Source organism: Lolium rigidum, chromosome 7 (assembly GCF_022539505.1).
Source record: "Lolium rigidum isolate FL_2022 chromosome 7, APGP_CSIRO_Lrig_0.1, whole genome shotgun sequence".
In the NCBI taxonomy this organism is placed as follows: domain Eukaryota; kingdom Viridiplantae; phylum Streptophyta; class Magnoliopsida; order Poales; family Poaceae; genus Lolium; species Lolium rigidum.
Window position 1 is genome coordinate 5,933,838 of NC_061514.1, and position 27,223 is coordinate 5,961,060.

Here is a 27,223-nt window from a genome sequence, read left to right on the forward strand (position 1 = left end):
GAAGGGCGGTACATTAGCATAGGTTCACCCACACAACACTTATCAAAACAATGAAGATTAATCATCCGTATGTAGCGAAAGCACTAGACTTAAAATCCCATGTGTCCTCGAGAACGTTTGGTCATTATAAGTAAACAAACCGTTTTATACTTTGTGCTAAAAAAGATTGGGCCACTCCTGTATGTAGCGAAAGCACTAGACTAAAATCCCATGTGTCCTCGAGAACGTTTGGTCATTATAAGTAAACAAACCGGCTTGTACTTTGTGCTAAAAAAGATTGGGCCACTCGCTGCAATTATTTCTCTCGCATTTTACTTACTCGTACTTTATTCATCTGTTACATCAAAACCCCCGAATACTTGTCTGTAAGCATTTACAGTGAATCCTTCATCGAAACTGCTTGTCAACACCTTCTGCTCCTCGTTGGGATCGACATTCTTACTTATCGAAGATACTACGATACACCCCCTATACTTGTGGGTCATCAGGGTCCACAGTTCACTAGTGTTGTCTCTCCAATAAGATAAATAGCATGTTGGGTGAACAAATTACAGTTGGGCAATTGACAAATAGAGAGGCATATACATATCATGATGACTACTATGAGATTTACTTAGGGCATTACGACAAAGAACATAGACCGCTATCCAAGCATGCATCTATGCCTAAAAGTCCACCTTCGGGTTAGCATCCGCACCCTTCCAAGCATTAAGTTGCAAACAACGTACAATTGCATTAAGTACCGTGCGTAATGTAAATAATACAAATATCCTTAGACAAAGCATTGATGTTTTATCCCTAGTGGCAACAAAGACATCCACAACCTTAGAACTTTTATCACCGTCCTGCATTCAATGGAGGCATGAACCCACTATCGAGCATAAATACTCCCTCTTGGAGTCACAAGTATCAACTTGGCCAGAGCCTCTACTAGCAACGGAGAGCATGCAAGAACATAAATAACATATATGATAGATCAATAATCAACTTGACATAGTATTCCATATTCATCGGATCCCAACAAACACAACATGTAGCATTACAAATAGATGATCTTGATCATGATAGGCAGCTCACAAGATCTAAACATGATAGCACAAGAGGAGAAGACAACCATCTAGCTACCGCTATGGACCCATAGTCCAAGGATGAACTACTCACGCATCAATCCGGAGGCGGGCATGGTGATGTAGAGCCCTCCGGTGATGATTCCCCTCTCCGGCAGGGTGCCGGAGGCGATCTTCAGAATCCCCGAGATAGGGTTGACGGCGGCGGCGTCTCTGGAACTTTTCTCGTATCGTGGCTCTCGGTACTAGGGTTTTCGCGACGGAAGGAATAAATAGGCGAAGGGGCAGAGTCGGGGGACACCCGAGGGGCCCACCACATATGGCGGCGCGGCCAGGGGTGGGGCCGCGGCCCCCTATGGTGTGGCCGCCTCGTGGTCCCTCTTCGTCTCCTCTTCGGTGTTCTGGAAGGCTCCGTGGAAAATAAGACCGTGGGCTTTTGTTTCGTCCAATTCCGAGAATATTTCCTGTGTAGGATTTCTGAAACCAAAAACAGCAGAAAACAAGAACTGGCGCTTCGGCATCTTGTTAATAGGTTAGTACCGGAAAATGCATCAAAATGATGTAAAGTGTATACAAAACATGTGAGTATTGTCATAAAACTAGCATGGAACATAAGAAATTATAGATACGTTTGAGACGTATCAAAAACCAACAAATTTATTTTTCTTTTCATTAATATATGATGCGCTAAGTGCTTATTTTTCTTAAGAAAATCACAAGCATAGGGGGCGCAACTCCTGCTCATCTCTCCTTGTCTACGTCCTTGCCAGTTGTTGCGTCGCATCGAATGGTTTTGGCTATCGGTGGCATTACTATGGTACGGGCATCTTCCCGGCGACGACTTACATTGGTCGCATGGTCTTGTAGTAGGAACGCACATGCGACCAAAGCAGTCAGCCGCGTCCCCCAAAGCAGTCCCTAAAGGAATTTGGGGCGCGCCGGACATTTTTTCGTTTCCAGCTGCGCGCCCCAAAGGTCTTTACGTCCAGCGCGGCCCAATACGGTGTTCGGCGCCCCGAGCCCGTCCCCAGTCTACAGGGGACGCTCCGGACACGCCGGACACAACGAGAGGCGAGGGGAGGAGACGCGGGATCGACGCGTCAGTGACTCACGAATGGACGCTCAACCGTCGCCTACCTAGAGACGGTGCAGTTGCCGGGAAGGGGAACCTTCGCAGTGGCAATCGCGTCGATCGATGCACGAACCACCGGAATGGAGCGCGAATTCCGCGCAAGAGCAACCGCAGCTCTCTTCGATATCTGCGCCGACATTCATCCGCGCTCAATAAGACCCCTACATATGCGCTTTCCGATCTACAACCGGTCGGCGCCATTCATCTCTCCTCTCCTCTCTCACCATACTCTCTCATCATGAGCAACCTCTCTTTGCCATCGGACACCGACAACGAGGGAAAGCCGCCGGGATGGCGCCATTGGTGGGACAGAGTTGCAACGCCTAGCAGCTCTAGTACCCCGCCGATGGACAGCCAAGAGGAGGATTGGGAGGCCGACGACGGCCATGAGGAGGAGGAGGAGGAGGAGGAGGAGGAGGAGGAGAAAGAGAAAGAGGTTGAAGAGGCTGAGGAGGACGACGAGGAGAACACAATTTCCTCTGACGAGTCAAACGACACCGACTCTTCGGAAGAAGTGACGAGTAGGAAGCGCCACCGTGAGGACGACGAGGCGGGCCCATCAAGGAAGAAGTAGTTTAAAAAATTAGTTCATTATTTTTGAAGTTTTTATATGTAATTTGTTTATGTTGCACTACTTTAAAAATTATTTTATATTTTTCGAAGTCTTCACCGTACCTACAAATTTCTTCTCTCTATTGAAATAAAATAAAAAACTGATGCATTATTTTAATGTTTGGGGCGCGTTTAAGGGACGTGGCTAGGGAGCGACGTTCTCCAAACGCGACACGAAGAAAACACGTTTCCTAAACACTCGATCCGGCACGTTTGGTGGTCGCGGCTGGAGATGCTCTGTGCTATGCTCCTTGTTGACGTGTGTTGCTCCTTGTTTGGCATAGGCCAACGTGTGATAATCGCTCCTTGTAATCTTGTATGGCCGATTGCGGTCAGTTCTCTGTTACGTAGGAGAAAACCTTGGGCAAAAAAGGCTTTGGTTTATGGTATAGATTAGGAATTGGAAGGACGGGAATGAAGAAATCGAGGTCAGGTAATCCATATAAGCCTGTTAATCCGCTAGCCAGTACAAATAACCGCTCCAGATCAGAATGAGATTTTCTTTCATTGCCGTTATAATAAGAATGGACAATTCTTTTGCCTCTTTCATAAATACTATTCCTTTATTACCCAAACAAGTTTTGTCCGAGAGGGCTTTTTTCACTTAACGATACCTGAGCCAAGGTGTTAACCAAACCAGGCGAGGAACCAAATACAAAGGAGCACGGACTGGAACTCAAACAAACTGGGTTGTCTAATGAAAGATAATCCAATACAAAAGTAACAAAAAAGGAACAGGAAATAGCCAGTACAATATTATAGCATAATTCAACAGCAGATCACAATAATAAGTAACAGAAATCAGGAGATGGGGTAACAAAGCATGTTTTCCGGTGCATATCTGCAGAATCACGATGGAACAGTTCATAATACAGCGAGAATAAACCTTGCCCAGGGGCAATCAAAATCTGGAGTCTAGGTACCGTCTTTCTCTATTGACAAGGGCTTGATATAGCTTGACAGTGCCTTGAAATGGGTTCCGGTGTGTCTCCACAACCCAACAGGCATCACTGCAAAAAAAAAAATGACAAAAACACGGCACAGCTTTAGATTAGTCAGCAAAAGTCATGGTTATCACTGCTATTGACATGTTGGAATCATGCTGAAATAGAATTCAGTGTTGAATTTGCAACTCTCTAGAGCTAGATATGCACTAAGATCAATCTAGGAACTTCACCTGCTGTTGTGGTGGCTGCTGCGCCGCTGCTGGTTGCTGGTGATTGGGGTACCCTGCATAAGCTCCATAACCATACATGTTAGGGTCTTGAGGTTGTGCATAACCGCCACCATAAGCCTCATAACCTTGTCCATAGCCACCATAGTAACCACCAGCACCAGCAGCTGCCCCCCACTGGTTGGATTCCTGCTGCGGCTGAAGATATTTAAAGATAAAAATGTTACTTACTTTAGATAGAATAAACAACATGTACAGGAAAGAACTTTCAGTATGCGACAATTGACCTGAGCCTGTTTATTTGAAGGGCTTCGTCCCCATGAAAGCCTCGCATTCTGCCCACCAATCAAGGTCCCTTGCAGCATTTGAAGAGCTTGCTCAGCAGAAGGCCTGAATACGCATTGAGAAGAGTATTTTAGAATAAAGTATTTTAGACATGTGCAGAAGGGAACAAATAAGGAATCAGTAAATAACATCAACCTGTTAGCAAACTGGACAAAACCACATCTCTTTCCAACAGGAATCTTGACATGGACAACTTCCCCATAAGGAGCAAAAACTTGTTTCAAGGCATCTTCACTGACGTTGGGGTCAAGGCCACCAACAAATATCTGAGCTCAAACAGACTAAGAAGTCAACAAAAAACTGAAAATCAATTAAGATGGTACAGAAAAGTAGAACTAAGAACGCACGGTGGTATTGCTAGGATCATTGTCGGACTGAGCTCCTTGAGTATTTGTATTTGGTACTGTAAATGAAACCAAAAAGTGAAGAAAATACAATGTAAGACTTGTAAAGTATCAAAGGGTAAACATGAATGCATATCATGCAGGAGTTTTCATCAAAATAGTAACATACACTACACAGTGATATTCAAACAGGTCCAGACATTTTACACCATATACAATGAGAACAGTAGCAGGAAACTGGGAGCAACTACATTGTCTCAACAAACAAGAAGAAGTGGTTAGGTTGAAATACACTACACAGTATTATTCAAGCGGATCAAATACATTTTACATCATATCATCAAGAAGAATAGCAAGCACCACAGAAGCAAATTGAGAGTAACAAATTGGCTCGGCAAACAAGAAGAAACATTTCTTAAGGGTAGTATTATATTTAATAAGTAAATATGAAGCCAAAAGGCGCCAGGCTGAACGTGTGCCGAATAGACACTATACATGGATGCCAAATTGCATTACCAAATTAAAAATGCAATGAAGCAGCCAAATATTGCTAGTAAGACAACAAGTCAATACAGATCAAAATATAAGTAAATATAGTCATAGCAAGGATAAGCATAAACCTACTTAAAGTGCTATGTGCATAAAACATCAAAACAGGCTAGGTTTATAACATAAAATATTGAACATAGTGAACTGCTTAAGTCTAAGATTTGAAATCACAAGCGAAATGAAAAGATGTAGCTAAAACTGTCATACTGCAAAAAGTAAGTTTGCAAGGCAGCATAGACATGAAGTTCAAATGATAAAGATGACATGGTGACTGGAAAATGGCAATGAAGACAAATAAAAAATTACTAGCAAAACGCAATTAAAAATTAAACCCAAAAGGTAACAAAGAATTACTGACAAAGGGTCATGTTGTTTGGTTATATATGAAATTCACTTTGCAAAAGGGATTCAATCACTATAAAGTCAGCAGTAAAAAAACAGACCAAAGTTTATTACACACAAATAAAATGTGCTGCAAAGATATATACATATAAATGCAATAGATCCTGCAGTAACCAGGAGAATGACATAAACAGAAGAACCAGAAATGGATTTCAAATTTAGGACATAAATGATTTACACTGACCTAAATGAGGCCACACATTACACAAGAAATGTCACGGCTCAAGTCAATTCCAGGGTTCCTATATGAAGAGAGCCTGTTGACATCCTGCTTCCAGATAACATGAGTTTCATGAGTGTACTGTTTTCTATTGTTCTAATTCTATTGCATTAAATGATCCAAATTCACGAAGGGGAATTACAATAATGAAGATTGCCTTTTTCATAAGAAGGTTAAGACTTGATATCAATTTGTTCTGACACAAACAAGTAAAACAGCAAGATAAAAATCACAGAAGGTAAAGGCACCCACAGCCACAAGCATAGTAATCAGATACCAATAAGAAGCAACTAATGTATGTGATAGCAAATAACAATTGCAGGGACATGTCATTGACAATATTTACCTCTCTCCTGAACACCAGTTGTTTTTCTATTTGCTGCTGGACCAATGCGCATAGGTCTGGAAGAACAAGGCATTCCATTCATTTCAGTCATTGCGCGAGCTTGCTCTGCGGGATCACCAAACTTGACAAATCCATAGCCCTTTGAGCGCATTGTCATTTTATCAGTCACAACTTTGGCGCCCTTCACCGAAGGGTAATGGACCCTAAATGTCTCCTGTAACATGTAGTCTGTAACATCTGCTGCCAGATCACCAACAAAAATTGTATAATCTGGGGTATCATCACGCTTTTCACCAGCGCTGGCCCAATTGAGCCTGTATGCCATCTCGACATTTGGCATCATTTGTCCATTGAATGTCGTAAGAACTCGTTCAGCGGCTGCATGGCTCACAAACTCAACAAAGCCATAACCCTGAAGTTGCCCAGTTTGCTTGTCACGGATAAGCTTCACAGCCTGAACCTGCGAAGTTCACGCAAAGACCATATTAAGCAACTTTGCATATATGTTACATGGTCTGCAGAACCTCCACATCAACGTCAGGCGTTAGCTAGAGAAGGTAATCACAGCTAAATCAACTAGAGCTTTGTTTTTTTTGTTAGAAAAAAGAATCGCCACAGAGTAAAAGTAATTTCCTCGAGCTTGATTCCTTAGCAGTTGTACCAACAAAACGAAATCACCAATCACCTAAACCTTACAGCTAGACGCATTAGAAACAGGGACACGCACATCCACTAGTTCAGAGACAAGCGCGACCGAAATTACGCGCGACGGAAGAATAAATCTCGTACCAGATCGGGACACATACCTCCCCGGTGGCCGCGAAGCAGCCGTAGATGTAGTTCTCGTCCATCCAGTACTGCAGGTCCCCGATCCAGAGCGTCTTCACCTCGTCCGCCGACGCGGGGGCGGCCGGAGGAGCCTGCGGCGCGGCATAGTACTGCTGCGGAGCAGGCACCTGCCCGTAGGGCGCCGTCTGTGGCGGCGGCTGGCCCCACATCTGCTGCTGCGGTGGCGGCGGCTGCGCGTACTGCGGCGGGGGCTGCCCGTACTGCGGCATCGGCGGCGGGATCGCGCCCCAGTGCGGCGGCTGCCCGGTCGCGCCCTGCGGAGGCATGCCGGGCTGCGGCTGCGACGGCGGGGGCTGCTGCATCATGGCGAGAGACCGTAACCCTAGAGATGGAGAGAGGGGCAGGGGAGACGGGACGGGAGAGGAGATGGGGATTTCAGGGTTGAGATTTGTCCGTGCAGAAATAAATCCTCTTATTACCCTTGCACATCTCGAGCTGGTGTCCTTGTCCATCTCTTCCGAATATTTTCTTTTTTGTAAAATTTGCCACAGGATACCGTTATTTTTTAGCGTTTGCTGAAACATACCGTTCGATTGTATCTTTTCCAGGTATCATTATAATTATGTGGTACATTTGACAGAACACACCACCTGACTAAAAAAGGAAAGCTTTGCACTTTGTCTTCAAAACCAGTCATCACAAGAAAAAGTGCAAAACTTTTCGTTTTTAGGCTGATGGTGTGTTCTGGCAAATGTGTCACAAAATTATAATGGTACTTGGCAAAGACATAATCGGGCGGTGTGTTTCGGCAAATGCTAGAAAATAACGGTGTCTTGTAGCAAAATTTCCCTTTCTTTTTTACTATAACTAGAAGCATACCCGTGCGTTGCAGCGGGAATTTCTACGATAACTCTATTTTATAAAAAATAAAAGGTTATAAGTTGATTGGAATAGGATATTATTTGCTCCAGCAGGGCGACGCAAAGTGACCGGCCCGTCCGCGGAGACGCAAACCTAGCCCAAATATGCGCCAGGTTTGCGTCGCCGCGAACGCTGCGCGGACGCGCCGAGCGTCCTCCATTTCTTACCCGGTCCCGCAAGCCAGGGACAGCGAAATTGACCGCTTCGATTTGCTTCTTTTTTCCCTTTTTTGCTGCCCTAGTGCGACGCCACCACCCCAAACCCACCCGCCGCTGTCCCGCCGCAGCGCCGCAGTACTCGTCGTCGGCTCCGTTGTCGCCGTGCAGGAGAGCAGGATCGTACTCGGGGTTGGCTCTGGCGCGTACCTGCCGGCTGTTTTGGGGCCAAACGGTGACGGTTCCGCCGCCCTTCCGCGCCGCCTGACAAGGTATCAACTTGTCAATGCCTACGGGTTATAGGCTAGGGTTTAGTTAGAAGTAGAGGGCAAGTAGATCTCGAAGGTTTCAGCCTAAAAGTACTCGACGATTATGAAAACTAGGGTTTGTGAACAATGATTCGATGATCTCTTCGTCCCTCGACTCCCCCTTTATATAAGAGGTGGAGCCGAGGGTTTCGTTTCGTACAAGTTACGTAGTCCGGGACGGTTTCTAACTCATCCCGCCGGATTACAAACAACACTTCCTATTACAACTCTACTTTCCTTAATATATCTTGGGCTCTCGAACCTTCTTATTCTTCGGGTAGTGGGCCTTCATTAAACCCCGGGTACTATCTTTGGCAGGCCCATTTGGGATGCCTATGTCGGAGCCCCCGAGATTTTGCTTGAATCGTAGAGTCGTGGAAAATCTCCACCTGTTTATTTTTATTCAACAATTTAAACTTTTCTATATTTCTTTATACAAATTTCTATATTGTACAGGGATATTGGTAGTTGGGGCTAGTTCATCTGATGGATCGTGTACTAGTTAACTCGCTCTAGTGGCAATCCGCAAAAACCTACTTCAAGATCACGTCCCCGGACATGATCTCGGGATACCGGTGCAAACTTCGACAGGTGCCGCTTAAGGTCTTACCATTCCGTCGAGTCCCGACCAAATTTATCGAGTACCTAACGCGTCCGTTAGGATTTTTCTTCGTATCCGTTGATACGGATAAAAGTAGCAGAGCGCAGTCTTCGGCGATGCCACGCCCAGCAGAACGGATCCGGGGTCTTACCTTCGCAAATTTGCGGCATTCGTAAATTGATCGCAACTTTGGCGTTCCGAGAATATATTGTCGAGTGCTTTTCCGGCTGTTGGAATGGCACATTTTATCGAGTCAAATATGACTTATATTAATCTCCCGATGGGAGTATATGTAGAGTTAATTATAACTCGAAATATACTCTCTTGCTTTTCTATCTTTCTTCCTTTTCTTTTTAAATTTCATCGGGCACGCGAACAGCCGTTCCCGATGGGAGTAGCTCCCGAGGCTACAGCCAAGAACTTGTGCTTGGTTGTAGGCTCAACATTTTAGTCCACCTTGTCGCTATATTGCCATTATTTCCCGATATTCTCTTTTTTTTTTATCTCTCGGGTGCGCGAACAGCGCTCCCGATGGGAGTAGCCCCCGAGGCTACAGCCAAGAACTTGTGCTTGGTTGTAGGCTCCCGCAATTTCTATATTGCCATAGTCGAAACTTTACTTTTATCGAAGTAGCCCCCGAGCATTTGGGCAAAAACTTGTTTCTGACCAAAGGCTCCCGAAGTATTTAAATAACTTCTCCTGTCGCCATTCTCCTTTTATTTTTCTTGTCGACATACTTTCCTTTGTCAAATTTATGTCAGCTCTATTAATAGTCGGGATTTTTCTGCCTTGTGGGTCCATTGTTCCCACCACGTTGACACGTCGTGCAAGTGGGGGACACACGTCCTCCGCTTTTCCTGGCGCACGTACGGTAACGCCTGTGCTGTTCCACTTCAGTAAAAATACCTTTTTACCCTCTTATCTACTAGATCTTTTTCCACCACATGATTTCTTCATCCAACGGTTCATTACTTCTCCCGAAGCCTATATAAACCTTTCTTCAACCTCGGTCCACTCCTTCGCTTGCGCCGCACATCTGTTTCCTCTCGCAAAAACTTCCCTTGCGCCCAACTCGTGTGATCTTCTCGCACGCACGAGCATTGCTTTTTCCAAAGGCCGTTGATGCCACCGCGCACGCGACTCACTCGCCACAAGTACTCTGAATCCAAGATGGCCGCCGAAGATCTTGAGTGGGAGAGATCTAAAATCTCCAACCAAGACGTCAACATGCCGAAGAGGCTTGGTTTGATGAAGAAAGAAGACGCCATCCGCTTCCCAACGAAGAAAGCTACCCCAACCCTCCAATGGAGTACCGGGTTAGTTTCGTTGATCATCTCATCCGCGGCCTTTCTACCCCAATTCACGATTTCCTCCGCGGCCTTCTCTTTGTCTATGGGATTCAGCCGCACCAGCCGACCCCCAATTCCATCCTTCATATTTCTATTTTCATCACATTGTGCGAATGCTTCCTTGGAATCACTCCAAATTGGGTTCTTTGGAAACGCATTTTTTGCCTCCGCCGCAATGGCTCCCACAACGCCACTTATAACATAGGTGGTGTTGTTATTTGTGTCCGAACTGACGTTGATTACTTCGCGTCAAATTTCCTGATTCTGTCCAAGGATGGCGCAAAAGGTGGCTCTACATACACGAAGAAAGTGCCAACTCTGTAGAGCACAACATAGTCCCTTTTGATGGAAGTGCCAAAATTCAACGCCGCCGCTCCTGGGATGCTGAAGCTTCCGAAGAAGAGAGAAAGGCGACAGAGGCGCTTATGTCTCGTATTCATGAGCTTCAAAATACTCGAGGCAAAGAGCTTTCTGGTGTTTAAATCACTGCCTACTTTCTTCGGATTAGAGTGCAGCCTCTTCAGGCTCGCAAAAATCCCCTTTGGACGTATGCTGGTGAAAATGACGCCAATAGGTTGTCGAAAGATCTTGCTGTGAAGGACTTGGAAAAGCTTATTCGAAGAATTTCCTCGCTAAGCAAGAGGGATCCTATTCCTTCCTCTTGCCGCGTGGAACCATACAGCTCCACCAATCCTCTCCCCAAGGTATTTTGTCTTCTCGAATTTTTATCTTGTTCCGAACTTTTCCTCGCATCTCATTGTTTTGATATCTCTCTAATATTTCTTTTGTCGTTATATTTCGCGTAACCATCCTGCTATGGATTCTCTTCCTCCCCTTCCTGAAGGTGGAGATGTCGAGGAAAGGGCCGTTGTCGCCGATGACAACCAGGAGGCCCCCTCGTTTGTGAATGAACCCGTAGATTCTCGAAAATCTGCGGGATCTATTGAAAAGGATGCTGCCTCTGAAGGTACTACCTCAGCACAATCTCCTCCTCCCGTCGTTTCTCCAAAGAACAAAAGGAAAAGGAGTAATGTCGAAGATTCCGGGACCTGCCAACCCGAAGAAGTTGCTCCTTCACCGCGAAAGGCAGCATATGACCCATATCTCGAGAGTCTCATCAGTTCGTGAGTTCCCTGTCTTTTTTCCTTTTTTTTCTGTTCAAGGGATTTTCTTTGCCTTGCTTTTTATGCTGCCACCTCTTTTTCTACAGTGATGATGACGAAGAAACACCAACTTTGGACGTGGCTGCTCGAACGAGTACGTCACGTACCTTAGTTATTTCAGAGCCGCGAGTTGAAGGAGAGGAATCCTCGCCTCCTCAACAAAATGTCGGCGTGTCTACTCCTCCTTCGAGCCCCCTTGTCCCTTCGCCAAAAAGGGCAAGGACTGAAGCAATTCCGGAGCCGAGTCTCCAATTGAGTAGCTCTTCTAACCCTCTTTTGGATGATGTAAGTTCTCCATACTTTTGTCACTGTCTATACTTCCTTTGTTTGCTTCTGAATGCCATTATATTTCTCTCATACCGAAATTTTCTTGCTTTGTCTCTCTCTCTTCTTAACAGCCCATGATCAAAGAGCTTATTCGCATCGGTGCTCAATTCATTGGGTATCGTGATAATGCCAACAAAACTGAAGGTGATGCCTTGCTGCTCTCTTCTTTTACCATTACTCTGTTACTTCGTTATTGTCGATATTTGAACGAAGTTTTGTCTTTCTTGGCAGAAAAATGGCGGCTATTAACGAGCGTGCCAATGCACTTGCTCAAAAACTAGAGCAAAGTGAAGAGGCTCGTAAGAAGGCCGAATTAGATGCTGTTAATGCTAGAGCAGAAGCTGACAAAGCCAAGACCGAAGCCGCTAGTGTCGAAGATCTTAGGAAGAGACTTCACGCCGCCGAGACTTCACCGAGCGAACATATAACTGCACAATCTGCTCGCGAGGAAGCGATCCTTAAGCGTATAAAGACGCAAAGTCGCCGCTTTCTCAGTAAGTATCTGAACCATTTCATATCCTTTGTGTTTTCTTTTTTGCACTCATTTGTTGCTTAAGAAGTTTCTTCCTTTGACAGATAGAACGGGTCAAGAGTTTGAACTTGAAGATCCCGACGATGATCCTCTTCTCGACGCCCTTTCTTTTCTCGAATTTCATGGGTCAGAAGCACGCGAAGGCATTGATCGCGCTAAAGCAGGGCTGTCGCGGCTTTTTCCCTATTTCTTCCCAAGGAAAGAGGAACCCGCAACTTTCCTTAATCTGGCCAAATGCTTTGATCCACCAGAAGATCTTGGGCTGAAGCTGCGTCATGAGAATATGAAGATCGCCGTTGAAAATACTGTTGCTTTGGTTGCCGATAGCCAACAAACTATCGACTGGGGAAAAGTTGGCGACACTGAGCAGATAGAGCAATCGAAGTGGAAGTCGCTGATCAAGGCAGCTAAGCCCAATACGAAGAAAATCTTGGCCTATCTTGGGATCAAGCCGTCTTCAACTCCTAGCTCATCAAGGCCGGAGGTCTAGTTGAATGCCTCTTTGCTTTTTTCTTTTTAGCGTACTTCTTCCTTTTGGCGTTGTCGCCGTAGTGTTCTTTGGCGATAACTGCTTCCATAGGTCTGTAGGAGGTCCTTCTTTTGTAATAGACATGTATATATTATGGGAATGAATGGAAACCTATCTTTACTCGATGATTGATGTCGAAATATTTTCTTTTTTTCCAGCTTGATTTTTGACAATTATACGCCAGCCTCCGCTCTCGGTCCTTCCAATATCTCGCCTTCTTCTCACTCAAAGAGAGCTTTTGCTGGTACTACACCCGCCGAAGATTCTTTACCGCAAGAATTGGATGAACTTCGGCAACAACTTCAGTATGCGAAGAAGCAAACACTTGTGATGATGGAGAAGTCTCGCAAGTCATCTGAAGCCGAAAAGTTGCACTTCAACAAGCTCACGAGGCCATGGCTGCCGGGGAGGTTGCCGCTTCCGAGGCTGAAAAAGCAACTACTCGAGAAAATTTCATGCTCGAAATACTGAATGAAGCCAGTGCAGATATGTCGGGTATGTTTGTTTCGTGCTCACTATCTTCCGTCTTCATTCTACGTCTCTTGAAGTTTTCTGTTTCTTTGTGTTCATAGGCTCCTTTACTGATACTGTTGCTGAAGAGGAAAGGGTAAATACTAGGACAAACCTCCTTGTTAACCTTTCCCTTGATCATGGCTCTCTGTTTTGGGCTACCCCAGAGAGGACCCGCCAAATTGTCGTATTTCAAGATCGCGCCTCCCAAACTCGCGACTTCCTTGACTTCTGTACCAAGACCTTGTCTATGGTTTATAATTCCATGTTTCCTCGAAACGTTCAACCAAAGACTCTTCTCGAGCTAATGGAAAAGTTTAAGGATGCCCACAGGATCCATGACTTTGTCAAAGCTCAACTGGTAGCTGGCGCCGGATTTGCTCTTATTATGCTTCGGATCCGCCACTCAAAGCTTGATCCGACCCAAGTTGTTGCGCGAGTCCATGAGAAGGTACAGCGCCGAAGAGTTGGTGTCGACCGTATTAACACGAAGGTTTCACCCATAGCTGAGGAAATGATTGAAGACCTTCTTCGGATGGATGCCGACTTTTTGCAGATGGACATTATGCTGATTTTCTTGGTGCTGCTCCCGAAGAAGACAGGATTACCCTTGACAATATATTGAACCAGGACTAATTTTTTCCTTTGGTAGCTAATTCTTCCTTGTAAATCATGATTGTGATTATATTGTGAAGCGAACATCATATTTCTATATTTGTCTAGCCCCGAGTGTTTTCGGTGACTATTCGTCGTATTTGTATAGTGCGAGGTTTTGAACCAAGGCAATAGTATGTGATTTTGGCGAATATCAGCCCCCGAGCTTTTTTATTTAGTACTATTTTGTATTTTTATTGACTCACGAGGTATTTTAATACCAAGGCGAGGCTTTTCTTTATGCGAGGAACTATATTGAAATTCGTCGGGTTGGAGACTTGAGCATGTCGAGAAAGAAAAGTTATATTGACACTATCTTTATTATATTGCAGCACCACGAGCCCGCCTCATTAAAAACCTTTCCCGGCCCCACTCGGTGCCCCGAAAAAGGAAAAGAGTGCGTCTGAAAACTCGTGGGCGTTTCAATACATTGAAGTTTTACAAGGACTATATTTTAGCTCTAGGCGTAGAACCGCCCGAGTTGCGCCACGTTCCAGTGGGTTTTGCTCCTCCACCCTCTGTCTTCTTGTCCTTTATCCTGTATGCTCCTCCTCCGATTACTTCCGTGACGATATAAGGACCAAGCCATGGTGACTCGAGTTTTTCATGACTTTTTTGCGTGAGCCGAAGAACTAAGTCTCCCACTTGAAAGGATCTTGGTCGCAAACGTCGACTGTGGTAATTCTTCAGGTCATGTTGGTATTTGGTTACCCTTGATAATACTTCGTCTCGAGCTTCGTCGAGTGCGTCTACGTCGTCTTCCAATGCTGTCCTTGAAGCTTCTTCATTATACCCTGTGACTCTAGGGGAGTCGTGCTCTACTTCTATTGGTAGTACTGCCTCCGCTCCATGGACCAGGAAAACGGGGTCTCTTGTGTCGCCGTATTTGGTGTTGTTCGGATGCTCCACAACACACTTGGTAATTCTTCAGTGCCAGGTATGTCGAGCTTTTTCTAATGGTCCCAACAGAGCGTTTCTTGATGCCATTGCGGATGATGCCATTGGCTTTCTCGACCTGCCCGTTGGTTTGAGGATGTGCAACTGACGCAAAGTGCAGCTTGATACCCACTTCTTTGCAGTAATCTTTGAATTCATGGGATGTAAAGTTACTGCCATTGTCCGTGACGATGCTGTGAGGCACTCCAAATCTGAAGACGAGACCTTTTATGAATTTTACTGCGGATGCTCCGTCTGGCGAATTTATCGGCTTCGCTTCTATCCACTTTGTAAATTTGTCGACAGCTACTAGCATGTATTCCTTTCCTCCTGGCCATGATTTGTGTAACTTGCCCACCATATCGAGTCCCCATTGTGCAAAGGGCCACGACAATGGTATTGGTGTTAGTTCTGGCTGCTGGAGAGTGAGGTTTTGCGGCGAACCTTTGACACGCATCGCAAGTCCTTACTATTTCTTTGGCGTCCTCGATTGCTGTCAACCAGTAGAATCCTGCCCGAAAAACCTTGGCTGCGATGGCTCGACTGCTCGCGTGGTGGCCGCATATTCCTTCGTGTACATCCTTTAGAATTATTCTTCCTTCTTCGGGTGTGACACACCTTTGCAGGTCGCCTGAAATACTCCGTTTGTACAATTCTCCTTTGATCACCGTGAAAGCTTTAGACCGTCGAATTACTCGCCTTGCTTCAACTGGATCGTCGGGTACTTCTTTCCTGAGGATGTATGATATATACGCTTGCATCCAAGGAACATGTACCATCATCACAAGCTCTTGTTCCTCATCATCCTCCGTGGTTTCTGTGAGGGGTGTCGAAGTTTTTTCTTTTTTCTGCACCTTTTTTGGCTTCGTAGATCTCTCCGCTATTTCTTCCCAAAACACTCCTGGCGGGACTCGGGAGGCACTCGCGACCCGATGTTTGCGAGGACGCCGCCTTCATCGTTGCTCAATCTATCGATGTGGTTTACCTCGCATCCATTAAATAGCTTCTCGAGTTCATTGTACACCTCCTTGTACGCTACCATGCTATCATTGACTGCATCACATTGGTTCATAACTTGCTGGGCCACCAATTGTGAGTCGCCAAAGATTTTTAATCGAGTTGCACCGCAAGCTTTCGCCATCTTCATCCCGTGTATGAGGGCTTCGTATTCTGCTTCGTTGTTAGATGCGTTAGGGAACGTCATCCGAAGGATATACTTTAATTTGTCGCCTTCAGGTGATATAAGTACTACTCCTGCGCCAGCTCCTTCTACTCTCTTGGACCCGTCGAAATTCATGGTCCAGGTTCTCGACAAGTCTGGGGGTCCCGTGTTTTGCAGCTCCATCCACTCGCGATGAAGTCCGGCAAAACTTGCGACTTGATTGCTTTTCTTTTTTCATACGTGATGTCCCGAGGGGAAAGTTCTATTCCCCAAAGAGAGACACGACCCGTAGCTTCCGGATTGTTCAAGATATTTGACAAAGGAGCCTCATTGACCACTATGATCGGGTGTGCCGAAAAATAGTGGCGCAATTTTCGTGTCGTTGTGAACACTCCGTATGCTAGCTTTTGGTACCGAGGGTACCTTTGTTTTGATGGCGATAAAACTTCGCCGACGAAGTATACCTGGCCTCCGTACTCCGTGGAGTTTTCCTTCTTCTTCTCTTTCGACAACTAGCACCGAGCTTACCACTTGGGGCGTAGCTGCGATGTATAGCAGGAGGGGTTCCTTTTTCTTCGGCGCCACTAAAATTGGTGGTGTCGAGATTTTGCGCTTCAAATCTTCGAAGGCTCTGTCGGCCTCTTCATTCCACTGGAATTTGTCTCCTTGCTTTATCAGAGCGTAAAATGGTAACGCTTTTTCCCCCAGCCTGGCGACGAATCTGCTCAAAGCTGCGACTCGCCCAGTTAGCTGTTGTATCTCTTTCAACTTTGTTGGCTTTCTCATTGTTACGATAGCTTGTATTTTATCGGGATTTGCTTCAATCCCTCTTGCTGAGACTAGAAACCCCAAGAGTTCTCCTGCTGGGACGCCAAAGGAGCACTTCGTTGGGTTCAACTTCAGGCAGAATTTGTTGAGGTTGTCGAAAGTTTCCTTGAGATCTTCGATCAGTGTTGTCCCCTCTTTTGATGTTATGACGACGTCGTCGATGTATACTTGCACGTTTTTACCAATCTGTGTCGCCAAACACTTCTGCATCATCCTCTGATATGTTGCTCCCGCGTTTTTTAGACCAAAGGGCATTGTTCTGTAACAAAACACGCCATATGGTGTAATAAACGCGGTCTTTACTTCTTCTTCTTCTTTCAATCTGATCTCGGTTATAACCGGAATATGCATCCAAGAAGGAAAGACGTTCGCATCCAGCCGTGGAGTCGATAATTTGATCGATCCTCGGGAGGGGAAAGTGATCCTTTGGACAATGTTTATTGAGACACGTAAAGTCGACGCACATGCGAAGGACCTTAGTGTTTTTCTTTGGCACCATCACAGGATTTGCTACCCATGTGGCTTCGTGAATATCTCTTTGATAAAACCAGCTTCTTGTAGTCGATTGATTTCCGACAAAGATAGCTTTGCGGTTTGGTTCCGAAAACGCCGCAAAGGTTGTTTGATTGGTCTCGCTGATGGATCCAAATTTAGGTGGTGCTCGGCAAGTTCCCGGGTACTCCTGGCATGTCAGCTGGACACCATGCGAAGATTTTCCAGCTCTCACGGAGGAACTCGACGAGCGCGCTTTCCTATGCGATATCCATGTTGTTTGCGATAGATGTCGTCTTTTTCGGGTCTGTCGGGTGAATCTGCACCTCCTTAGAATTTTTCTCTGTATTGAAAGTTGATTCTTTATTTGGCCTTCCAACGTCTGGACGATACGTCGTAATCGAGTCATACTTTTTGACGCCAAATATTCAGCTTGCATCCCGAAAGTTTCGATAACCGATGAAAATCCTTGTCGCACTTATCGCCTAAGGCGAAGCTTCCTTTGACTGTAATTGGTCCCTTTGGTCCGGGCAATCTCCACAACAGGTATGTATAGTGTGGTACTGCCATAAATCTAGCATATGCTGGTCGTCCCAACAAAGCGTGGTATTGTGATGGAAAATCCACGACTTCAAACTCCAGTTTCTCGATTCTATAATTTTCTCGGGTTCCAAACTGAACGTCGAGGTTGATCTTCCCCAATGGGTAACTTGGTTTCTCCGGTGTGATGCCGTGGAACCTTGTGTCCGTTGGTTTCAAGTTTGCTAAGGATATGTTCATTTTCCTCAATGTATCTGCATACATAAGGTTTAAGTTGCTGCCACCATCTATGAATACTCGAGAAACATCAAATCCCGCAATAACTGCTGGCAGAATAAGTGCTGACCGCCCTGGTCGAGGAACTTGCTGCGGATGATCCGCTATGGTGAAGCCGATGTCTTGCCCCGACCAATTGAGGTACTCAACCGTTGGTGGAGGCATTTTCTCCGCCATGAACACCTGTCTCGAGATTACTTTTTGAGTTCCGTTGGACGGCCTTCCCTTCCGAATCATCGACACCGCTCCGTTTGAGTTAGGATCGACATAAGGTGGTGGTGGAGGTGCTGCCGCTATTCTGAGCTGATTCCGATTGTCGTCTGTAATCGCGGGAGGTGGTGGTAGGTGAACTTCGCTCCTGGGCTCTCGAGGATTTCTCTGTGCTGCTCGAGCGTGAGCGTTTTCTGCATATCTGAACATTGCTTGAAAATTTCGACAGTCTTTCTGCAGGTGCCCTGACTGTCTTTTCCCGTTGCTGTCGAGGAAAAAATGCATCTGGCATGGTCCGTTCAGCATTTCTTCAGGGGACACAAAAGGTCTTGGAAACCTTGGCCCGTTACTTTGCCTGTTGCGGGAGTCGTCCCTATTATCGCTTCGCTGCTCATTGCTTCTCTGATAATCATCTCTATTGTTTCCTCCTGTGTTTGCCCGAAATCCTGCTGAGATTTGCCCTGGGGCGTCATAATTCGGGTACTGCCGAGGAAATCGTCGCCTCGATTGATAATTTCGACCACGGTCCTCCTCTGGCGACCTGTGCCGTTTGTTGTGGACGGCATCCTCTCCATCCGCCCATCTATTTGCTATCTCCATTAACGCGGATACTGTCTTTGGATTGGTCCTTCCCAAGTCCTCGACGAAATCTCCACGTCTAATTCCTGCGACAAACGCATCTATTGCTCTCTCGTCGGATATATTTTCGCCGAGTTTTTGATGATGTTCCATCTTTGTATATATTTTCTCATTACTCATCTCGGCTTTTGTCGACATGCTCTCAGCCTCTTCTAACGACGCAGGTTTTTTGCACGTAGATCCGGAGTTCTTGACGAATACGTCCTCGAAACTTTCCTAGCACTGTCGATAGATCCCGGAGGAAGCTTTTTGATCCAGGATCGTGCAGCTCCACTCAAGTGCACCTGAATACTTTGCATGGCTGTTGCCCTAGTCCCTCCAGCTAACTTCACCGTCTCGAGGTAATCAACTAGCCAATCCTCCGGATCCCGCAGGCCGTCGAATTTTTTGAAGTGGTCGAGCAACTTAAATCCCGAAGGGACTCGAGTTTTTCGTACTCTCCTTGTGAAGCACGGCAAGCCGCACATATACTCGTCGTTTAGTTCTGGAGATTGTCGATGTTCCCTTCTGCCTTGCCGTGCTCTGTCTACCCTTGCTTGTGCTGTCGTATCTCGTGCTCCACTTGGTCCTTCGACGTTTGCTGCTGCTGCTGTCGTAGGTCGTGGACTATTTTGCCTTGCAGCTCCTTCTGGTGGTGTTGATACAAACGCCGTTCCCATGACTTCTTGTCCTGCTATCGCCATGTTGTACAAAGCCTCCCTTGGATCTCCTGGAGGTGGCCTGGATGCAAGGATAAAAGCTTGTGTCGCCATATACCCAGCCTTCCGGTGTTTTAGGGATAATATTCCCTCTTGTGTCTATCGACATAAAAGACATGTCGAGATTTTGAACCAGGTACTCTCTTTCTCCTTCGGGTATGTGTTGCAATCTGGACCTTGCTCGTTCCGAGCTTCTCCGTGACTATCTCCCGAGGTTCTAGATTGTCGACTTAGATCTGCCCTTCTCTCCGCTGGACGCGTAAGCTGCTTCCTTTCTCCTGTTCAACTCAGCTGTTTCTTTTTCCAATTCTCCGGCAGCTCGTGCGAGCCTATATTGATAAGCTTGTAGTTCCCGGATCGTAGCGAGCTTGTCGTCATTGGCTCCGAACCATCTAAAGCTTTTGCAGCCATATCCCGAGCCGTTTGTGGAAGTTGAACTCTGACACGTGGTGTGGGCCCGACATATTTAGTGCCCATACCTCTCCTTAGATCTGAGGGATCGACATAGGGATTACCCAAATCGTCGAAAGCCTCTGATGTTTCCTCCTGATTTTCAATGGCATAAATCTGATGATATTTTGTGCTCAGATCTATGTTGGGTTTGGTGACATCATTGTTGAGATTGATGAAGACCTTGCCCACTGTGATAGATTTGTCGATGAAGTCGTAATTGTCGACATCGCTTGAGCCATCGCTTATATATGAGTCCGCAGATGACTCAAACGACATGTCGCTGAAGATCTTGGCGAGTTTCTCTCTTGCTCTGATGCTGACGTAACGTGTTGCCGAAGTTTCTTCTTCTCCTGACTTGGTTGACGATGCATAGCTTGAAAAATCGGAATCGACCGTCGACGATCCCGACGAAATCGGAATTTCGACACGATACGATCCTTCCCTCCCGACGCGAAAGTGAAGCCTTCCGAACGTCATCTCCATGGGCTCCGCCAAATACGCATATGCATCCAAACGGGAGGGTGGGTGAGGAACAAAATCAACAAGACCAGCAGCGATCTGTTTACCTCGATCCATTGTGTTGCTTCCGGTTGACGATGTCGAAGATCTTGAACGTGCCATCGAGATCGGATCCTTACGCCTCTAATTCCCACAGACGGCGCCAATTGACAAGGTATCAACTTGTCAATGCCTACGGGTTATAGGCTAGGGTTTAGTTAGAAGTAGAGGGCAAGTAGATCTCGAAGGTTTCAGCCTAAAAGTACTCGACAATTATGAAAACTAGGGTTTGTGAACAATGATTCGATGATCTCTTCGTCCCTCGACTCCCCCTTTATATAAGAGGTGGAGCCGAGGGTTTCGTTTCGTACAAGTTACAGAGTCCGGGACGGTTTCTAACTCATCCCGCCAGATTACAAACAACACTTCCTATTACAACTCTACTTTCCTTAATATATCTTGGGCTCTCGAACCTTCTTATTCTTCGGGTAGTGGGCCTTCATTAAACCCCGGTACTATCTTTGGCAGGCCCATTTGGGATGCCTATGTCACCGCCCACGACCTGTTCGGTCAATTGCGCGGTAGGTTTCTTCCCCTTTTTTCGGCACTATTTGTGCGCGGCCATTGATCAACAGTTCGTACCCACGCAGATGGACATGTGGCATATGGTGGAGAAGTTCCGCGCGGAGGTCGTTGACTCCTCTTCCGACGAGGAGTCCGATCAGTCGACGCAGACATTGGCAACTACTGCGGCCTCCATGATCCACGAGTTCACCTCAAACCCGGGGCCGGAGCACCGGGGCTCTGTGAAGGGGCGCTCGAAAAACCTGCCGCACAACAGAGTGGTAGGGCAGGCCCGCCTCCACAAGGACTACTTCCACCTCATCGATCCGGTGTTCCCGAAAAAAGTGTTCCGGCGCCGGTAAAGGATGTCAAGGGACCTGTTCTTGGTCATTCTACAGGGCGTCAGAAACTACGACCCCTACTTCCAATGCAGGTCCGATGCAACAGGTGCGCTAGGCTTCACCTCCTACCAAAAATGCTCCGCGGCTATTCGCATGCTCTCATATGGAATGGCTGCAGATATATTCGATGAGTATCTTCGAATGGGTGAGAGCACCTGCCTTGAGGCCATGTACAAGTTTTGCCGAGTCGTGATTGTCGTGTTCGGACAACATTACTGTAGGGAGCTAACTGTTGAGGATACAAGGCGGCTCCTGTATATCAACGAGTCTAGAGGGTTCCCAAGAATAATTGGCAGCATAGATTGCATGCACTGGGAGTGGAAAAACTGTCCATTTGGATGGCAGAGTCAGTACAACGGGCATGAGGAGGGACGGACTGTCATTCTTGAAGCTGTCATATCTCAAGATTTATGGATTTGGCATTCATTCTTTGGCATGTCCGGTTCCAACAATGACATCAATGTGTTGCACTGATCACCAGTTTTCAACAGGCTCATGCAAGGCAAACGGTTGCACAGCGTCCGTTTGCGTCGAGCCGCTGGAGATGCCCTTATACTCAACTTACACCTACTCATACATCTTTCTACTCTCGAGCTGCTTAGATATCTTTCACTAAAGGAGTGAAACTCTCATGCCCTTGCCATTCTACATGTGATTTGCTAACATTGTTCATTCAGTAAGTAACTAAACTAACTGCAAACTGGATATTATGTTCCAATTCTTCAGGTTCTCCACATGTATAAATGAACATATTTTGAGAGAATTAGTCTACAAATTAAATCAAAAGAAGTTTCTAAATCTAAGTTGTTTCTTACATTACTCCAACAATAGCAATAGTAATAATTCTTGATAGGAAAATGCATCAAGAACTTTATGTTTGCAACTGATTAATTAATTCTGCAGTATTACATTACTATACTAAATTAGTTCTTCAAATCTGAAGATAACATTTGCACGCTGCAGCAACAACATGGCCCAACATTATTGTTCCTCGTATCAGCAACAACAAGGATTCAACTTGTTATCCGATAGCCTTCCCGAGAAAGAAAAAGTTTGACTCCATGCACTCTCCCAACCTAAAAGAATGAAAGCGGAAGGATCGGAGAATAAGAATAACCAATTTGGACAAGGATACTAATAAATTTGGTGAAAATCATTTATATTAATGCACTCTCCCAATAAGCAAATGTTCATGTTCACACCTCCTTCCGGTCTGGTTGCTCAATTGAGTTCCACCATGTGCTATGGCTCCCCTTACGATACAAATTCAGCAAGAAACACCAGATTACCAAAATGCACCACATCAAGCATCAGAATGATATCACCAATTCGATCAATGGAAATTGAAAGTCAAAATCAGATCAATACCTAGCCGCCATTGGGGTTGAGCTCCTTGATGTATAGCACGTGGACGTAGTTGGTCGAGGTCGCAACAACTCATAGTTGCACTGGTCGAATAGGGAACATGTCCGTTATTTTTAAATAGTGTAGAATACTATGAAAAATCATTTTCCAGAGCACAACTAAGATTAAAAAATATGCAGAGATGCATAAATCAAAATCAGTCTTCTTAACTTTTCTCATGCGGATTTTTAACTTTTCGTAGCATTTGATACTCATTAGACCTAACGAATTTACACAAAGATGCTATAAATGGGATAAACCATGAAAATCTATCAACGGCACTCAAGCGCCAATGTATTGAGAGAAATGTAAACCCTACATCTGCCTACCATCACATAGATAGGAAGATGCATTTTTCTATCAACCTAGAGCCAACCTTGATGCACAAATCATAATCTGAAGAGACTGTTTCCATCCTCCGTTGTCTTGAACAAAGGTGCTTTAAATATGGTGACTAAATTCAATCGGTCGATCCCATGTTAAAACTACTGTGTGGAAATGGCGGGATCAACATCACAACTTTATCTTGAGATGTAGCACAACAGTAACAAGTACTACCTCCGTTACAAAATGTATGCCTTTTTAGAAAGATAATTAAATTTTGGAACGGAGGTAATAGCAACGTAAGTACAAGAGATACCTCCAACAGTGACTAACAGTGACAGCTTCAGTAAAAACAGAAGTGATAACGAAAAACTGGAAATATAGAGTTGGTAATGTGAACGAAGAACTGAAAAATAAATATATATGCTATTCTTTCAAGACGTTTTCCAAAGATAGAAAAATTACCCTCTCAATCTTAAGGTTTTTTATTGTCAGCGCAACACTTTCATTCGTTGGGAAAAGATTACCTACAAACACAATATATTTAAATACTCATGTTCCAACAAAGATTCACAGGTGAACTGCAATATAAATGTAAACCTGAACAAAATAGCTAAGGCTCTCGAGTTGTAAATTATTCCATCAGATAATACAATAGCACTTTTTACTGTAATAAAATCCCAAACTGAATTGAACCATACCTTTGCAGCTTCAGTAATGTTTATACCATGGCCAAAGACATTATTCAGAAGTGAAATGGAGTTGCAATTTCAAAGCGCATTGTTTAAAATCTTGTAGCGATAATATCAAAACTGAATCAACTCAGATCACCTGCTTCTTTTCACCATAGTGAAATAGGTGAGAAGGAAATAAGACAGATCTCTGAAGATAAAAGTGGGCTGAAAATTAGATGAGACATGCATGCTCCAAGCACCAAAACTCGACCCAGTATTCTAAAACTAATGGGAGCACAATACCATGTTTTCTCCATTTGACCAGAAAGGAAATCAGTGTAACTAAATTTATGGTTACTCTTTTCAAGCAAGGACCACCGAATAATACGAAAAATGGAGTATTTTACCTTTGACAGACACACCTCATCCAGCATGCACTCGAGATATGCTCAATAAGTTATCTATGCTTCCCCACTCTCCCTCTGCTACAGTACACAGAAAACCTGCTCTCCGCTCCTGGCCGGACCGAAGCCCTCCTCGATGGCTTAGCCATCGGAGAGTGGCGGAGGCGAGGTACATGAGCCCGTTTTGTACATAGTAGATCTAGGTGTTGGTCCTATATGGCGTCTTGGAGTAGAGCTTCAGATCTCTCCGGCCAGATCTGGGGCGCCTTGTGGCTGATGCTGATCGCCGGCGTGCACTGTGTGCTGTCGCTGGTGGGGAAGCTGCCTGCGAGCATCTCCGTCAATAAAGGTTGGCCGCCGAGCTATTCCATCCTGCTGCATCAGCGCAGCACAGGGTGGTCGATGTGGTGCTTCTTCATCCTGCTTCTGAGGTGGGAGGGGGAAGACGAGCTCCACAGATCGAGCTCCTTTATCTTGCGCTTCCGTTCCCCTCTCTGTGCTCTGCAGTTTTGCTCCCTCCTCTTGGCCGGCCTTGGAGGCGAGGGAGAGGTTGGGAGCAGATTTGTTCAGACATACGGCGGGGGATGGATTGGGGAGCTTCTGGAATCTGTGCTCCCTCTGGCGATTTCTCAGCGGCGGCTTCTTTCGGCTGCAGCTATCTCCGGTCAGAGGGCTGACCTCGCCTCTCTCGGCAGCAGCGCCTGCTCAAGTTCTCTCTTCCAACTGTGGAAGATTTCTGCGCACCCTGGCGTGGCATCACCCGCTCGTGCTCTCCCAAGTGGCCAAGTCCCCGGTGAGAGCAGGAGTGGCCGTCGCTGGAGTTGCTTCATCGTCGGCGACCTTGGATCCGATTGCTTTTTCAGCAATCTTATTAGGGTGTTCTCTGCAAAATATTTGGACTATGCTGTAATTTTCTTTTTCTGTAAGGTCCTTGATGTAACTGTACACCCACCGACGAAGTTTTTTTTTTTTTTTTTTTTGAGAAAACAGCAGAAGCTTTATTAGATAATGTTCCGGGGAATACATAAGTGATCCGGAGGATCTATAAACCAAACATGGCGTCCTAGCTCTAAAGATGTAGCTGATCTAGCTAGACGATGCGCCTCCCCGTTCGCTTCTCGCCGTTCATGACCATAACTGGTCTCCAAAAAACCTGCCCTGAGCTGTGCAATATCTCGCAAGATCATGCCGTGTTGCCCATAGCTCATTCCTGAATTAATATCATTTACAACCGAAAGGCAATCTGATGCTATCTTCAGTCTTTGTAGTTGCAAATCACCAGCTAGCACAAGGGCTTCTCTACATGCATGCGCTTCCAATATTGATGGTTCTGTAATGCCATCGAAGACCACAGCCGAAGCGCCTAGAAACATGCCCTTGTCATCACGACAAACAGCACCCACTGCCCCTCTCGCCCTGGTCTTTGCAACAGCACCATCTACATTCAGCTTCATAACTCCAGAAGAAGGAGCAATCCACGCTCCTGGATTTGGCCGACCTTCAGCATGAGGACCCGACTGCACTCCTTGTTCCCAAACAAGTTCTGAAATATACCTCTTGATGAACAGATGTGTTGACAAGGGGCTCTGAAATTCCTCCTCATGTATTGCCTTTCTTCGTGCCCACCAGATCGCCCATAAGGTAACTAGAACATGCACAAATGTCTGCTGACTAAGCGTGTGACACAACGTCATGAGCCAGAGCCTCGGGTCAGTTGTCTCATCCATGATTAGTGGGTCGACCACTTCATCCTCCATTAGAGCCCAGACAGCCCTGGCCATATTGCAATTAATGAGTGAGTGCCTCCAATCATCATCCGATGCACCGCATATAGGGCATGTCGCCGAAGTGGACATATGGCGGCGAAGTTTCTCCTGCCCTGTAGGCAAAGACGAACGTGCAAGCCTCCACGCAAATATTCTCAGTTTAGACGGTACCTTTACTTTCCAGAGCTTTTTCCATTGCTTCTCTTGATGATCAGTATTCGAACCTTGTGACTTGCCTTCTAACCAGTTAGTGCGTCGCTGTTTAATCCCCACTAACATCTTATATGCCGAACGTACCGTGAACCTTCCACTTTTCTCATAATGCCAGGCCCAAAAATCCTGTTGCACAGTGTGGCTTATTGGAATCTGTTTCACCATCTCAACATCCATGGGAATTAGGTGTTGGTTCAGAACATCTTCTTTCCAGGTCCGAGTAGTTGCACAAATAAACTCAGAGACTAGTTGCGGTGGATTTCGACCTCTAGAACATATTGGCCGCAGATTAAAGTCCCTCGGCACCCAATTTTCGCCCCATACGTTTGTTGATCTCCCGTCTCCTATACGCCTGATGAGTCCCAGGTTCAGTACATCCCGACCTTCGCAAAGTGCCCGCCAAATCTGAGACGGGTTGCTCCCCACCGGAGCATGCAGCACATCAGTTGTCGGGAAGTATACTGCTTTGAGCATTCTTGCACTCAAGGAAATTGGGTCAATCAAGATCCTCCACACCTGTCGAGCAAGCAAAGCGAGATTGAAAATTTCAAGGTCTCGGAATCCCATCCCTCCTTGGTACTTAGGCATCGCCATAGATTCCCAAGAGACCCACGCAGTTTTCCTTTCCCCCTTCTTACTACCCCACCAAAACTTCCTGATGAGCGAGGTAATGTGCTGGCAGAGTCCTCTTGGCAATTTGAACAAGGCCATT

The 27,223-nt window shown here is 45.8% G+C and overlaps 1 protein-coding gene across 1 annotated transcript; it reads right to left on the reverse strand.

The window, feature by feature from the left end:
* Window positions 1-3,543: 3,543 nt before the first annotated feature.
* LOC124672228 (RNA-binding protein L-like) lies at window positions 3,544-7,372 on the reverse strand. Its single transcript, XM_047208495.1, has 7 exons — window positions 6,998-7,372; window positions 6,192-6,651; window positions 4,678-4,733; window positions 4,466-4,596; window positions 4,273-4,375; window positions 3,989-4,183; window positions 3,544-3,821 (listed from the first exon to the last, which is right to left on the reverse strand). Exons 1-7 carry the CDS (start codon window positions 7,343-7,345, stop codon window positions 3,819-3,821), a joined length of 1,296 nt encoding a protein of 431 aa, XP_047064451.1. The 5' UTR covers window positions 7,346-7,372; the 3' UTR covers window positions 3,544-3,818.
* Between the last annotated feature and the right edge of the window lie 19,851 nt (window positions 7,373-27,223).

Bases quoted from the DNA above. Each gene is read 5' to 3' on its own strand.
- LOC124672228 (XM_047208495.1), bottom strand. From the start codon at position 7,345: ATGATGCAGCAGCCCCCGCCGTCGCAGCCGCAGCCCGGCATGCCTCCG. The intron at 4,597-4,677 runs GTGCGTTCTTAG...GTTTGAGCTCAG, and splicing joins ATGATCCTAGCAATACCACC to ATATTTGTTGGTGGCCTTGA. The intron at 4,376-4,465 runs GTTGATGTTATT...ATGCGTATTCAG, and splicing joins TTTGTCCAGTTTGCTAACAG to GCCTTCTGCTGAGCAAGCTC.